We start from the raw sequence: 17,636 nt of genomic DNA, 5'->3' as shown, positions 1-17,636 counted from the left end.
TACTGTATGTTAAATATCTGGTCCACCACATGAAAAGAGTTGGTCGTCACTACTCCATAGTGGCAAATAGTTTGTGAGTTCCAAATTATAAATATGGTAACACTGCTAATGCAAGAGGTCTCACATGGCAATAAAACTGTACATGGAGGTATGCAGCCAAGTACCCAAATAAAACCAGGATAGAAAATATGTTTGCTTGCAGGGAAGTCCTCTTCCAAGTGAAGATTCTAAGGGCTACTGAAAGCAAAAGTACTTTTTGAACAGAACATTAGTTGGAAAAAAGTTTGTGTAATTGTGTAACATCACTGATACATGTAGAAGTCACCAAGTTGTATTGCATTTGCATGAACTGTATGGCATTTAACAGCAGCTGTTCATGAACAGTGATACACTGATAGGTTACAGATATGTAGGGAACATTCCATTGTTTCACTTTTAAATTCTAGTTCCCTTTTCATACCATAAATCAAACAGTGCATTGCTGTGCATATAGAATAGATCACCAAAACAGAATTCTGACATAATTGTTTCCACCATATAAATTGTCTTGTCTGTATATGATCTATCCATGAGAAGAAACATTAGTACAATATAAAGAAACATGAAGGGTCATGTGTAGCCTTCTGAGGTGATGGATTAACATGAGCGGAAGTTCCAGTAGGTACAGAATACCTGAATTAGTGCGGTAGTCTGGAAAAAAAGTATTCACATCTGTTAACCAGTTGTATCAGCAAGAAACCTTGGCTATGGGATATGCTTTGTGCAAATGCAAACTTGCTCATTTAAAGGGGCACCGGCATGGGGGTGTAGGGCCTGGACCATTAGAACTTTGAACTCAAAATAAAAAAGAAAAAGCAGTTTAACAGGGAACAGATTACAATTCCACGTGAAGTGGGTGTGGAATATGAATGGATAGAGTAGCCTTAAAACAGGTGTTTGGGGTTGTCTAGAAAGTTGGCCTATCCATCTTCTGACTTGGCATACCAAGTATGGTTTAATCAGTTTCACTTCTTGTTGCCAGTCAATCAAGCTGGGGTCAGGGTGCCAATGAAATTTCCCAAGTATACTCACTCTCTCCTGTTTGTAGCACATTTAACTATTTAAAGGGCATTGGGTAATGGTATATAGAACTACAGCAGCAATATCAGGAATCATGACACTAGTTAGGCAGGGGCATATAATAACAAGAAGGAAGGGGCAGGCCAGTAGGCAATGCTTATCTGTTACTGGGTATCTATGAACATGTCATTTGAGAATGTAAACTTATAGATTGCTTCCAATAAACAGTAAAAAAAAAGGGGGCAGCCTGAGCAAAATAGGCAAACTTTGAGGGTAAATTATTTAATATGTTGGATATACCTGCAGCTATAGACAAGTGACTTTTCACTTCATAGATCAATAATGTTTTGAGGGGGCCCCAAATAACTGCTTGACTGAAAATGGGGGTATAAAGACCTCTGGTGTAGGATTAAAAAATATAAGCTACCAATCACTCAAAGCGTAGCCAGTAAAGCAAAGATTAGTTGAAAGGAACCTTTCTGCTAAATGTATATTTATACTGGCTTGAAGTATTAACTAGTGCTCGTGGCGTTCACATGTGTCATGAGGATTTCAGAGAAAGGGTTCGTGCAGACCATCCATTCTTTTTAAATAGTTTTCTTTCCCTTACTTTCCAGCAGTTTCTAAGCACAGCGCTTAAGATTTGTTACCTGTTTCAGCAGTTTGTAAAGCAAAGCCAGCAGGGGAATGGAATGGTTGGACTCCTATGGTGCATCTTTTCTCTTTCCCTTCATAATGGATATTAGATATGTAGGTCCTCCTGATGAGGGGATATCACACATACTACCTTCCACTGGATCGCTATAGAAAAACAGGGGCTTTAGATCTAGATAAAGTGATGAGCAAAATAATTCAGCAACTAAAGAAATGCCAATATTCATGGTTTGAGGCCTACAAAACTATCCATAAATTTGCAGCTGACAAAGAGATTTGGGCTGGTTTCTATGATATATTTATGTAGAAAGGAGGAGAACATGGATGGTAGGGTTCTTTAGTAAATATGTGAATTTTGGAGCAAAAGGTTATGTACTGGATGATTTTTAGACAAATGAGAAAAAAGGCTTGTTAGGCCTTCTCAAAATGCTGGAGGATGTTCTGGCAACTAGAGAAGTCTTGCTTTGGGCTGGAGTTGTCTCTTAAATAAAGAATCTTTACCTTTGATAAACAGGTCATGGAAAAATGGTGGTTGGGGGGAACGTTAATTGTCTTGTGCTTTTTGGAGGTGAATTTGGGGTGATTTAGATGGAGCATCAAAAAACCAGGAACCAGGACAAGTAACCAGGAAAGCTGCTGACTGCTTCTGGTAGCACTTTTATACTTCTTATTACATTGCCTTCAATGTTATTGCTATTCAAACACATAAGGGGGCCCATTTACTTAGCTCGAGTGAAGGAATAGAGGAAAAAAACTTCGAATTTTTTTTTTGGCTACTTCGACCATCGAATGGGCTACGTCGACGTTCGACTACGACTTCGAACGATTCAAACTAAAAATCGTTCGACTATTCGACCATTCGATAGTCGAAGTACTGTCTCTTTAAAAAAAAAAAAACTTTGACCCCCTAGTTTGCCACCTAAAAGCAACCGAAGTCAATGTTATCCTATGGGGAAGGTCCCCATAGGCTTAGCTATTTTAGCTAATCGATGGATTAAAATTAGGATTTAATCGTTCGATCGAACGAATATCGCTTAATCCTTCGACTTCGATATTCGAAGTCGAACGATTTAACTTCGACAGTCAAATATCGAGGGTTAATTAACCCTCGATATTCGACCTTAAAGGGATACTGTCATGGGAGAAACATTTTTTTTCAAAATGAATCAGTTAATAGTGCTGCTCCAGCAGAATTCTGCACTGAAATCCATTTCTCAAAAGAGCAAACAGATTTTTTTATATTCAATTTTGAAATCTGACATGGGGCTAGACATATTGTCAATTTCCCAGCTGCCCCAAGTCATGTGACTTGTGCTCTGATAAACTTCAATCACTCTTTACTGCTGCACTGCAAGTTGGAGCGATATCTCCCCATTCCATTTTCTCCCCCATCAGCCTAACAAAAGAACAATGGGAAGGTAACCAGATAACAGCTCCCTAACACAAGATAACAGCTGCCTGGTAGATGTAAGAACAACACTCAATAGTAAAAACCCATGTCTCACTGAGACACATTCAGTTACATTGAGAAGGAAAAACAGCAGCCTGCCAGAAAGCATTTCTCTCCTAAAGTGAAGGCACAAGTCACTTGACCAGGGGTAGCTGGGAAATTGACAAAATGTCTAGCCCCATGTCAGATTTCAAAATTGAATATAAAAAAATCTGTTTGCTCTTTTGAGAAATGGATTTCAGTGCAGAATTCTGCTGGAGTAGCACTATTAACTTATTAATGCGTTTTGAAAAAAACATGTTTTCTGATGAATTTGCCCCAAGCTGTATTGTAGTGGAATTTTCATGCAATGACTATAATTGCTGGTCTTGGCTAAAAGAATCAAAGTTAAGCACTTATTGCTAAAATTATGGAATTTGGAGCATTCGAGAAAACATAGAGATATCGTTTCACACAAGCCAGTAGTTTTCTTTTTCTCTTGTTATAGATATAAAGTGAAGGTTTAACCAAGTTTTATTTGTTTTTATGGTATTTTGGTGTGTGGGTGTATATGATAAGATTTAGATTCTGTACTCTTTCCAAATATATGCAAATCATGGAGCTTTTATCACTGCAAGGCTGATTACAGGCTGTGGAAAAAGGGATCTTTGGCCTCCAGCATAAGTAGGGACCTACAGGTGGAAAATAGTAGATGGTCAGCTGGTTAGTTTTAAGCATTGTAATCACCAATGTCCAACTTGTGGCTCTCCATCTGTTGAATAACAACTCTCAGCATGTTGCAATGTCGATTATTAAGTCAGATGTTACCTTGTGGGACATTCACTAAGATTCGTAGTTGCGCTTCGCCGCACTTCGCCAGGCGTATTTACGCCAGCGCTACGCAAATTCACTAAAATCCGAAGTTGTGCTCAGGGGTAGCGTAAGGTTGCGAAGTTGCACTAGCGTTGATTCACCAAGCAAAGCGAAGTTACGCTAGCGTTAATTTGCATACGGCGCCAAATTTAAATTTCAATGGAAGTATTCGTAGCAGCACTACACAAGCCTGGGAAACCTTCAAAACATCAAATAAAAAATTTATTTTGCCCTACACATGTGCCCACTGTATAGTTAAGGTGCCATGAGTTAGGAAATGTAGGAGGGAAGGAGGGGAGCCCCAAAAAAAATTTTGATCTTTTTCAGCCTATCACCCATAATAAAGAAAAAACGCCAGCGTTTTCACATTTTTGGAAGCAATCCCTATCTACTCTATTGCGCTTCGCCTGGTCTGAGGTGGCGAAGGAAGTCTGGCGTAAAAGGTAGCGTTCAGAACAATGCGCGCGTTAGTGAATTTGCGTAGTTACGTCCGTTGCGCAAATTAGCCAGGCGTAAGGGTGCAAAGTAACGCTAGCGAAGTTATGCCAGCGTCCGTTAGTGAATCGGCGAAGTAATGAAAACGCTAGCGAATTCACGCTAGCGTTAGACGCTTCGGCGTCAATTTGCCCCCAAGTCTTTAATGTTTAAGTCAGTATATCTTTCTTTAGACGCAGATGCTTTAGCATTTTTGTGTTCCATTAGATGAGTTCCCATAACTAGTGAAGGGCAAATTATTCTGCTGGCTAATAAATTCGCAAAACCGCCACAAAAAATTTTGATGCCAAAGACAATTTATGCGCGGCCATAGAATTTAATGCAATTCGACAAAATAGGTGTGCATAAAATTGTCGCCGGCGCCAATTTTGATGCCTGCGAAATGACGCAGGTGTCAAATTTTGAGTTTTGAGAATTTTGTGCTGTTTCACAATTTTCCCAGGAAATTCGCAAATTTTTTCGGGGAAACGGGACAAATTCGCCCATCACTACCCATAACGTCAGACATGAATGGAATAGGTCAGCCCAGTGTTTAGCAGATCAAGGGTTCTAGCTTCAATTCTAGCTGGGGCACTAACTGCAAGGAGTTTCTACTGTATGTTCTCCCTTTTTTTGAGTAGGTTTCCTCTGTGTACTCTAGGTTTCTTTCACATGACAAAAACATACTAAATATATAAATATTTCATATGAAATACATTGTAAAACGCAATGCTGCTCAAAAAATAGCAGAGGGATCAGACAGTGCATACCAAATATGCATGTAAATTATATTTAAAAACAAGACTATCTACCTGTATTAGTAGGATTTGCTTTCTGTATTATTGTTTCTCATTTTTAGTTTTAAACCAATATGTTAGGCAATTAACACTGTGCAATTCATGAAGTTAGGGAAATAGGAAATCTAGATCCTCTTATCCCCGCCCGTCAGATCTTTTTTTGTTTTTTTTCTCTAATTTTTACTTCTTTGAACTACATTATGCAGGAATATCACAAATAATCTTCATTACAACCTCGTAAATGAATACGAGCTCCTAATGGAACATAATCGAATTCTGTGCACTGAAATCAAATCTAGTTGGCGCCACAGATCTTTATCTCTCTATTTACTTTATTTTCTAATAGTAATTTTCGAAAAGTAATTCAGATAGTTTTAAATTTTTTTGTTCTATTTCGTAATGAGCCAATGGTATAGATCTGGTCTTTTAACCATTGAGTGATGTTTTTAGTAAGAGATATTTTTGTATAACTGTGTAACAATCTCATTAATAGGAACCTTTTGTGGTGAATGGTACCTTTGGATGCACAAGTGAACTGTGTGGGTTCCGGTGTTCACTAACTCCCTTTTGGGGCCCCGGGCTTTCTGCTGAGGAAGCCAACAAGGAAGTGCATAACAAGAGCGTAATCAAGGTACTGGCAGGGATAAAGAGAAGGTGTAGTCAGGGTCAGGCGAAGAGTTCAAGGCAGGCGGCAATAATCGTAGTCAAAGATCAGGCAGAAGTCAAAACCAGGATAATAATAAACAGGATAAATGCTTGAGCAGGAACAGATAAACGAAACCAGCTTGGGCATTTCCAAAATGGAGGAGTAGCCTTTTAAGGAGGATTTGTTGCCAAAATTCAAATCTGGCGCCCCTTGGTGACGTCATGTCGCTAGTAGTCAGGACGCTCAGCGTCAAATGACATCATCAATCAGGAAGTTCATGCCTGCACACCACCAGTCTAGGAGAGACGCACCGGGAGGTAGGGGATTTCAACAATCTCCTGGCGCGTCTAACAAAAGGTTATTTTAAAACTATATTCATCTGGTTCATCTAGAACTATAAACATGAACAAAACTTATTTATACTTCATGAAAAATGTGTTTTATTTTGCTATATGATTTATTATATCCGAAACTACAAACACGCGCCATTAGCACAATGATGGGTAAATGGATCTGCCAAAGATTTTTCTGATTGGGGGAATTGTAGGAACACAACAGTATTATATATCATATCCCAAGGAGTAAATATTAATTTGGCATACTGTATAACTATAGATTATAATTTCAAGATCTTGAAACATAAATTACTTATTCTATGAGAGTACTCAAGGGCATGTTTTCCAGTAATTGGGTTAAGCTAGTAAACATTACTTAAATGTATATATTAAATCTTTCTGAAAATTAAAGCAGTAACTTCAGCTTACAACTTACAAGGAAATGTACTTTTTTTCAGTCCCAAGTCAAATTTATATTCATTTTATTTTCCGGTAAATAAAGTCAACACGTGTGGTCAAGGCATATAAGGGCCAGAGCCTTCTTTAATTGCAAGTCATATTAATTCCTATGACTAGAGACAGTCCGGTCATATTGCCCTGCTAATACCATGTAGGATTTAGTATTTTTATTTGGGCACAATGAATGCAGTAGTACAGAATAGCAGTGATATATAAATAAAAGTATACATACATACATACATAAAACTGTTGGAATGTACAATACCTTGTTGCATTTTAAGGACGATGTTAGAGCCCAGTACATTTGCTGAACTCTAACACCCCACATGCTGCATTCAAACACATTCGGACTTGTATTTTCTTAAATAAATTTTAATATATAAGTTGGCTTGTAGATAAACGGGGGAAAATATTGGAAGGATGGGAATTATTTGGGGAGTTTTTGTTACATATTCTTTTCCCTATTCTAGAAAGACTTATAGGGGTGTTTGTATAAATTTCTTATAAAAGCTACAGGTTTTCACTTGTAAGATTTTTTTTCTCTATATAATGCCATAAATCAGTTGTTAATTATATAAATACCCTAAATTCAGATATTGGGTTACAAATGCCATTGATTTTGTATTTGGAAACTTTAACAGTTATGGATTTTCCAAACTATTTAAAACATTTTTTTGTAATCGTTGTTTACCCCTTGTGTTGTAATTGCACTTTAAAACCATCCATCAAAGCCTAATCCTACAAGAAGATATATCAACTCAACATAGTTCTAAAAATTTTAGGCCATGTTTAAAATCAAGCCAACGTTGTTTTTGCTCTTGAATTTTCCACTTCATTTTCTGGCCCCATACACAATGGGGGTCGAGTCCTTCTACCATGAGAAGAAACAAATCAGGGTAACATGAAATGCAGAATTTGAATTGCTGGAATTCTGATATTTTTAGTAAAGGAGAAGACATAGGAGACCTCTCTACATTAGTGAGTCCCCCCCAGCAACTGCAAGGGGCATAGTTAAGCTCTAAAAGCACCTCCAAATAAAGTTTATTTTTACTGATTTAACCCCAGTAATTGAAAATAAAAAATAAAATCAATGTCCTCTCTAGAATCAAACTTTAATAAACTGCGTAATGCAACAAGTTTCATGGTGGGAAGTTCCATAAAAGAGTTCCAAAATAGCAAAATATTCTCACCACAGCAGGAGAGCACTCGTACAGACAAATGTTTCGTAAAGCACAGCCTCATTAGATAAGCATGTGTAAAAGCCAGTTATTTGTAGCCTGTAATTATTTAACATATATTTGACTCCCTTTAAACACCTCTTGGGATTTTTCTTAAAGCGTTCAGCACCCTAGAGCTACATATGACCTGTTATTTTTACTATGATTATTTCAAAGGTTTTTTTTTTTTTCTTTCTATCCGCTGTTGTAAAATACAGGTCTGAGACTTAAGATATATTTTAGCCGACAATTAGATACTTGGCTAAGGCTAGCTGATTAAGTGGTCACAGCTTGATGAAACGAAATATGTTGGGCTTAATTCAATGACTCAGATAGGTTTAAAAATAAACAGAAAACAAATTCAGACAAAATACTATAATTACCTTAAGTGGCTCGGCTACTCTAAACACAAGTGGAACTTGCTCCCTGCAACAACAGCACATGCCTTGTATTCACGGCAGTGTATAATGTCTTAATGTAATATAACATTACTTACTTTCACAAACTATGTTTGGACTTTATTTGCTTTCACTGTGGTTGATCCCCTGGCATTACATTTGTACACGTATTAGTTTCACAAATTGCTTGCAAGAAACCTGCTCTTGCTCAAACTAATCTGGGCAATACCCATTGGCAGGATTCTGGGGCCACATAACAGAGTGATGGTCATTGTTTTGCTTGGATAACACTGAAATACTATTACTGAATATAAGCAGAGCAGCTACCGCATTTTTAGGGAATGTGTCCCATCAATGAGGCTCCCTTTAGTTCTGTAATGTATAACAGAGGTCCCCAGTGTATATTCATGAACAATTCCCAATGATACAAGAGTAGATGTATGATAATTGTGATGGTCAAATTCTTCACCGCACCTTCTCCGCACTTCGCCAGGTGTAGATTCGCAAGAAGATCCGAAGTTGCGCACAAGTTACTGATCATTTGCGAAGTTGCGCTAGCAATGTTAGGATCAGTGGTTTGAAGTTTCACTAGTGAAGGCAAGTTTGCATACGGCGTGCAGTACAAGTACATTGGACTTATATGCAGCAGCAAACACATTACACTGCACAAGGCCAGGGAAACTTAAAGGGATTCTGTTATCGGAAAACATGTTTTTTCCAAAACGCATCAGTTAATAGTGCTACCCCAGCAGAATTCTGCACTGAAATCCATTTCTCAAAAGAGCAAACAGATTTTTTTATATTCAATTTTGAAATCTGACATGGGGCTAGACATTTTGTCAATTTCCCAGCTGCCCCCAGTCATGTGACTTGTGCCTGCACTTTAGGAGAGAAATGCTTTCTGGTAGGCTGCTGTTTTTCCTTCTCAATGTAACAGAAGGAGTCTCAAAAGGAACATTGGTTTTTACTATTGAGTGTTGTTCTTATATCTACCAGGCAGCTGTTATCTTGTGTTAGGGAGCTGTTATCTGGTTACCTTCCCATTGTTCGTTTGTTCGGCTGCTGGGGGGGAAGGGAGGGGTGATATCACTCCAACTTGCAGTGCAGCAGTAAAGAGTGATTGAAGTTTATCAGAGCACGTCACATGACTTGGGGCAGCTGGGAAATTGACAACATGTCTAGCCCCATATCAGATTTCAAAATTGAATATAACAAAATCAGTTTGCTCTTGAGAAACAGATTTCTGTGCAGAATTCTGCTGGAGTAGCACTATTAACTGATTCATTTTGAAAAAATGTTTTTTTCCCATGACAGTATCCCTTTAATAAATGTGTACTAATGCCCTACACATGTGCCCACAGTATAGTTTAGGTGCCATATGTTATCAAATATCCGGGGGAACCCAAACAAAAATTTCGATCTTTTTCAGCCCATCACCCTATAAAAAGTAAAAAACGACAGCGTTTTTTTGGGACTTAGAAAAAATTTCAACTTTTTTTTTGTACCATCCCTATTTACTCTATTGCACTCCGCCTGGTCTGAGGTGGTGAAGTAAAGTCTGGGGCAAGAGGTATCGTTCACGAAAATCCGCAACTTAGTGAATTAGCGTAGTTACGTCCCTTCACCAGAGCGCAACTTCGCCTGGCGTAAGGGTGCGAAGTAGCACTAGAGTAGGTCCACTTCGCTAGCGAATTTACACCAGCACCCGTGAGTAAATTGGCAAAATCACGCCACGCTGGCGAATTTTCGTTAGCATTAGCCACTTCGCACTTTAGTAAATTTGCCCCTTAGTCCTCTTATTATGTTAACATTGCCCAGGGGACGAAAAGTTATAAACTGCGGGTATAGTCAATCAAACAAAGTCAGAAATAGAACTTTCCATAGCAAAGCCAAGACGTTACTTTTTCTCATGACCTTTTACATAGGAGAACATTATATGATGTTAATATATAAACTCCTTCCAATTCAGCAGGAAAATATTATGGAAGAACATAAGAGGGTGCTATCAAGATACTTGGGAAATATACACTCTTATTGCCTCAATACTAAAGAGTGCAAGGATCTTCTTCAATGATATACGAACATAAGCTTTGGTAATTTTTGCTGACTAGTGGCTGGTTGCATGTAGTTGCTCAGTATAGAGAAAAACCTCATAGAAAGGGTCTTGAAAAACTTTTTCTGCCATTAATTCTAAATGACAAAGGTATTAGGCTGACACATAAGCCTAAGGTGCAATTGATGAAAGCATATTATAGGAAAATTAAGATGACAATGTTGTTCATATGTGAGTGGTTAACCTAAGCCAATTACTTGATCTTTTGGGACTGGTAGAAGTCCTATGTTTTGTAGAGCAACACAGCCTGAAGTTCTAGTTACGTGGACTGTGCAGATGTGGAAGATTATCCCAGAAGTGCTCAGTGATGTGACAGTGATAGCACTGGAAAATTGCATTGAGTGAGAGTATGAAATAGGACAAGCTGTAGCTTTGAGTGCCTGTGTATTGCCTTGTGACAATTCTTTTAGGTTAATCGGCAGTTGATGGACTGCCTCCCTTTTCAATTATGAAAGTGAATTGTGTAACATGCTGTGAACTCTTTTCTCATTATCAGGTTCATTAAAGCATTATGGTTCTATAGCAATTGTGCGGTATGATGGAGGGATAAGATTCAAAACTTTTATGTTATTGACAAAGAATATCCCATTTTTGTCTTGTTTGGAGACGCTTATATAGTGCTTCTCCTCCGTAAATAAACATTTCTGTTTCTAGACCATAGATTTCTTACCCTTATGGGGACCCTTAAAAGGAAACCTATACCCCCAGAATTAATACTTAACCAACTGATCGTTTATATTGTATAAAGTGACCTATTAAAAATCTTACCCATAGATATCAGTAAATATTGGCCTTTTACATCTCTTGCCTTGAACCACTATTTCGTGATGGTCTGTGTGCTGCCTCAGAGATCACCTGACCAGAAATACTGCAGCTCTAACTGTAAGAGAAATAAGTGTGGGAGGAAAAGAAAAAACTTTGTCCAGTAATTTGCTCATGGGACATAACATGTATGTGCGCCCTTGGTTTGTTTGTGTGCACTGTGAATTATAGGATCCCAGGGGGCAGCCTTTAGTATTTAAAATGGCATTTTTTTTTATTTAGGATAACCTAATGGCATATACTGCTAGGAAAGTAAATTTTTTATAAAAATAGTTTATTAATTGCTACGTTAAAAATGGACTGCCCCTTGTGGAACATGTTTATAGCTTTAAAAAGAAAAACAATCCATAAAATGCGATTCCATATACACATATCCTATTTCTTTCATAGCTGCATTTCCCAGCTGCTGAACTATGGGGAAAAGTCTTGTTTGCATTCAATAAGTTACATTCACAAGTAACAGTGTTAGTATTGTGGGCTTGTTAGTGGATATTTCTCACCCTTGAATTGCAGGGGAAAATCGATTTAACTATTTCTATTCCTTACCCAAGGCTTGTAGTTGTTGTAACCGCTCCTTAAAATATTTCAAGGCCTGTTCAAGGATCTACAATATTTGAAAGAGAAGCTTGAAGAGAATTGTGATGTCACTCTGGGATAAATCTCTACATACAGCAGTCAAATTTATTAAAATGTCAATTTGACTTTGTTTTTGCCCAAGGTTGAGCCAATTGCAGCAATAATGGAAAAAAATATTGCGTGAAAGGTAGCAATTTTGCATTTTATTGCAACTCTCCAACTTTCTTTTACTTTTTTGGAAATTAAAATTTCAAACATATATGCTGCTAAGGACTATACCAAGGGCAAAAGATCTTTTGTTTAACCTCCTCATTTCCTACCAAAACCTTCCTGTCAGTCTGGTAATGCTCTTACAAAAATATGAGGCTGAAGATTTCTCTTTTTAGGTTATAAGTCCGAATGGAAAATACTCAAAAACGTCGAGTTTTTCTAACTATAAGATCCAAATTTTTAGTTGAAAAAAACCTCAAATTTTTCGAGATTTACTATACCCCGAGGATGGTAAAAGTTGGAATCTGAGAATCCAGCATCTCAGACCACCTGAGGTTTTGTATAAGTCAATGGGTCCCTATATTATTTGGAAGTTTCTGTGGTCTGCGCTGAAATTAGTCCTAAAACTAAAATCCGACTACTTTGGGCTTTTTGGACAACAATCCAAAAGATTCAGACTTTTCAGTTCTGGAAAAAAATCCAAAAAAAGCCTTACAATTCGGATTTTTGCTTGACTTTTTGTGTTTGTCCCTGATCCGATAAAATCTGGATTTTTTTAAATAATAAATAAGGTCCAATCGTGGATTCTAGTTTGATCAGACTTAATAAATGGATAAATTTGGACTTTGATAAATAAGGCCCCTCGTGTCTTGTAGACAGTTATATTCTGAGCCATATTACATATAATTAACAGCCTATAGCCACTTGTCAGTAACTCGTATAAACCAATCAGCAAGTAACATTTACCGGTCTGGTATGAAAGCTCTCCTTATTGGTTGTTATGTGTTACTAGATGTGGGCAAACTGTAGACTTATTACACTACACCAAGTTTCAAAATGAAACTAGAGTACCACAGACTGCATCAAAGATCAATTCAAGTTGAACTGCCCCCTTAAACCTGTGACCAGTGTGCTACAGATGAACAAACATGAGCAAAACTTAGTCAAATCGCTAATCTCTGTGGTGCAGATGATCTATAACTTCTTACATTCAAGTCTTTTTAAAGGTCGGTGGCATCAATCCTTGTGCTGTTTTTAATTATGATCGTTAGACATTGATAAGGTTAGAAGACCAATCCAAGTCTTATTGACAACAAATGACTTCCAGATGCTTTTCATTCTACCTATTGTTTTTTAGTAGGTGATGCAATAGAACATGCTTTCATTAGACCAATAAGTAGAACCAGATATCTGGTTTGATGGGAAAGGAAAATCCCCCACATATAGCTTCATACTAAACAAAAAAGATGATTTGCTAACAAGTGAACTTAAAAATGCATATGCATTAAACTACAATTCTTTACTATCATATACAGAGTCTATATTCATTTATATAAATATTGTGTATAGAGTTTTAATGCAGATAGTGCTAGGTGGAGTTTCAGGTAAATTCATAGCAATCAAAAATTGTTGATATTGATGATTTCATAATAAGTGGCAGCAGCTTTCAGACTTATGGGTTTAAGCCCTCATTTGCGGTTCACCATTTGTTCAGCCCTCCACCCTTTTGCCTTATAACAAGGGTACCGATATCTGAAAATGCTGTATTTGTCCTTCTACGATCATTGACCAAGATGTCTAGGACAGTCAGTAAATGTTCACACCAGATCCCACCATAACTGACCTAGAGGTGGCCATTGACGTTCAGACTTTATTCGTCATACAACGAAGCCCAGATTTGGATCGTATGTTTTAATGCAAATTAAAAACCAATATTCAAATTGAAATAGTAGGATTAAAGTCCTAAAAATAACTAATCTGACCATATTTAGCCAAGCAACAATCGTGCAAATATCATGTCCCATGGCACAGTGAAATCAATATCATCTGCATAATTAAGGCCATAATTACTCCTGTGTTTCTCAATCTTCATGAAATTAGCCACCCTGTCTCTCTTCTTGCTATTATACATATGTATAGATTCATCTGCTTTTATCTTTGACCATCTGTCTTTCTTGTCATGTCTCAGTCTATCTGTCTGTCAGCAGTATGGTCTATTGTTCTCTATTTTAAATTAAATCCCAGGATTTCCTAATTGTTACTTGAAGCTTCTGGAATATCCATACAAAAAGATATGTGAGGCTGCAAGATGGACATGTCTTGCTTCATTAGGTAGTACTTGTTGTGTCAGTGTAACAATGGCGCCACACACTGGGGGATCTGAATGGAAATCTCCCTAACCCCTTGTAGGTGGGAAAGGTGTATTCATTTTATGTATGCCATTTTTCTGATATCTTGGTGGGTATGCTAGACTTACTGAAGATCTCAAACATGTGCCCAACTAGATCATTAGTCATGTTATATGGTTTGTGTGCTTATTTTGCAAAGAATATCAATTTAGAAGTTAACGGGATGGTATGTTCTTGCTACCAAGTGTCCTGGGAACAATGGATGTCATTGTATTCAAGACAAGAGAAATTAAAATTAGGACAATCTCACAGGACATGATCTGCCTACAATATTGTTGGAGGGAAAATATTGGACTTATTTCCCTTTTGACTCTCAAGCAGACACTTTCCCTTGCTATCAGTGAGGACTGTGGATAGGCTGGAAGTAGAAAATAGTTTGATTGCAATCAGTTGCTCATTTAGCAGCTACCCTGGTGAAGGGACAATTCTAATTAAAGTCCATATGACTGAAAAAAAAACATGTATTTCCTTTAAATCAACATGTGAATGTTGGTTCAGAAGATGTAACCAAGAATACCAGTATCTGTGACTTTCCCCACTGGGAGCAGGTTATTTACATTATGGGGCTAATTTCTTTGGTAATATCATTTTTGTATTACATTAATACGTGAAATAAAATAAGTGATAATGTGAGGACCAATGCAAGAAAGTCTATCCAGGTGGAAAGCATTGTATTATTTGTAACCCCCAACATTGACATTTTACAAACAAACAAATGCAGCATTTAGTAGACCTGAATTATTAAACCTATATTAATATATGTTAGCATATAATATATATAGCATTAACACCTGCACAAATCCTTCTGCATGAAGGATTACATTTGAGCCATTATTTTTTCTGCTCGGACAAAGCATTCTAGCTCAGATAAAAAATTATGTCGGCCCTAGAATCTATTTACTTCATTATGTTTTCATGTACTTTTAGGTTAGGGCCACATGCACAACTCGGTAAACCTTTGTATACATGTCAGATGTAGTGATGGGTGAATTTGCGCCATTTTGCTTTGCCGAAAAATTCGTGAATTTCGAGCGAAATTCGCAAAACGGCGTTTTGCAAATTCATACGCCGGTGGCGTATCGCACAAATTCGCCGCGAATTTGCGCCTGGCGAATAAATTCGCCCATCACTAGTCAGATGTGAATAGTGTAGCTCCTCAACATTGGGAGGGATGGCTAGGGGTGGGAAGGGGATGCTCTAGAAGTGAGCAGGGGAGGCACCCAGTGATTGTACTGATAATTTTAAGAAATATTCTGTTTGTTTTCTTATCGCCTCCACTTTTTGTGTGCAATCACTTTCTTTCATACACTGAAAGCAGAAGTCGTAATATTAACAGCACTAATAACACATTCTTTGCTTACTTATTTAGGAAAGAGAACTACGAAGAAGAAGGACAAGAGGAACAAGAAGAAGAAAAAGAAGTTACTGGAGAGGGCCCAAGAGCAGCACAGTGTTGTCCTTGCTACAGACCAGTCCAGCCAATAAAGAGACAATTCCATTTTCTTTTTTTTTGCTAAGTGCACAATGGCTGCTACATGCTCTTGCACACTAATGAACTGCGGAACCGCTGCTTTAACAGTATTGGTTGCAAATAACATGTGAACTGATTCACAAAGTTGTTTGTGTTATTTATACATTTTTTAAATTTTTTTTTTCTCAATCCGGAACTTCCAAGAAGGAGTGAACGCTGAGTTGAATCAGTGTTGTAGTTGGGACAAAGAATTTTTTTTTTTTTAATTATTATTTCTTTGGTTTTTAATGTAATGCCTGTGATGGGCACTTCCAGAAATGTTTTGGAAAATGAACTGTTGTAGAATTGCAGAAGCACTCCACGACTTCTCTGTATATTTCTGTGAAAGGAAAAAAAATAGAATAAAGAAACCCGTTGGAGGGAGCGATCCAATATATATATTTTTCTTGTTTTACATACTGTACATTTCACGATTGTACATGAAATATTTGTTTAGATGATGTGTGTTCCCAGCGCCTATTATAACAGTTGTATAATAACTGTTTAAGCTAATATACTGTACTACAGAGGTAATTGTATTTTGTCCCATGTAGCCTATCAGTTATTTGTACATAGTGCTGAGAAGCTACACATAATAAACTTATTTACTGTGTAAAAAGTTTTTTTTTATGTTCCTAAATTCTCAGGTTTGCATTATAAAATATACACCTACTGTATATTTAATCTGAGTCCAAATTAGGGATCATGACATCACATGGGCGGGTCAGTGATGTTGTGGTGGGGGCGTGCAACATCACATGGGTGGAGTTATGATGTGGCGGCCAGTGATTGGATGATGACCATGTCAATAAGGGGAGATCCTGCCCGTTTTTTTTTATTTGGAAAACCGGGCAGATTGTCTTGACCAGAAAAGTCCTTTTGAAAACCAGGTTGTCCAGGGTCAAATCTGGACAGGTGGCAACCCTAGTCCAAATCATAGGACTTGTGTGGTAAATGCAAATACAGTTTAGTAAAAAAAAAAAAAAAAAAAAAAAACCTCCTTGGTTTTTGTGAGAGGATAACAAGGTAGTTAATGGGTGACTACACATGGTGCAAACTTTGCAACCATAATTACATTAGCCTCATATTCAGTCTTCAAAGTAACTAGGGATACACCGGAAAGCCAATTTATTAAAGTTCGAAGTCATGTGAATTTTTTTTAAATTCGGAAATACTCAAACAATTCGACAGGGAGGATATTTAAGTGAAAAAATTCTAATGTCTAATATTTGATCTAATGGTTCCAATCTGAAAATTCGAATCATATTCGAATCGTATTTGATTCGTATGAATCTACTTTTTCACCAAACAAGAAATAATCAATGTCAGGAAGGCTATTAACTAGTGATGGGCGAATTTATTCGCCAGGCATGGATTTGCGGCTAATTTCGGCATTTCGCCACCTGAGAATTGTTTCACGAAACAAAAAAATTTGCTGTTACAAAAAAGTCCCCCCGTGAAAAAATTGTTGCGCGTCTAAATAATTTTGACACCCATTGACTTTAATGCATTTGGACAAAAAAGTTGCACGTGTAAAAATTGTCACACGTCAAAATTATTTTGACGCACATTGACTTTAATGCGTTTCACAAATTTTTCGGTGTTTCGCAAATTTTTAGGAGTTTTGCGAATTTTATGGCCAAATTAAAAGGGACAGATTAGCCCATCACTACTATTAACATCTCCAAATGGCTCAATGGACCTCTGCCATTGACTTGTACATGAACTCAGTAGGTTTTAGGTGGCGAATATTCAAATTAGGACTGTGTCCATGGTTAAAGTGTCACATTTGGATTTACATTTGAATACGGAGATTATAATTCCATTGTGTGAATTTTGACACCAAAAAAATTTAAAGTTCTAATTTACTAGTCG

At 37.3% G+C, this 17,636-nt stretch overlaps 1 protein-coding gene across 1 annotated transcript in view; it reads left to right on the top strand.

The window, feature by feature from the left end:
* Positions 1-16,380, top strand: part of rspo2.S (R-spondin 2 S homeolog) — a 97,807-nt gene extending 81,427 nt beyond the window's left edge. Inside the window, exon 6 of the mRNA XM_041567997.1 lies at positions 15,621-16,380. Within this exon, the coding sequence (XP_041423931.1) occupies positions 15,621-15,736 (116 nt within the window). The 3' untranslated portion in view covers positions 15,737-16,380. The remainder of the gene's footprint in view (positions 1-15,620) is intronic.
* The last annotated feature ends 1,256 nt before the right edge of the window (positions 16,381-17,636 follow it).

Source organism: Xenopus laevis, chromosome 6S (genome assembly GCF_017654675.1).
Source record: "Xenopus laevis strain J_2021 chromosome 6S, Xenopus_laevis_v10.1, whole genome shotgun sequence".
Taxonomy (NCBI): domain Eukaryota; kingdom Metazoa; phylum Chordata; class Amphibia; order Anura; family Pipidae; genus Xenopus; species Xenopus laevis.
Note: the sequence above shows the minus strand (reverse complement) of the source record. Positions and strands in the feature narration are given on the sequence as shown.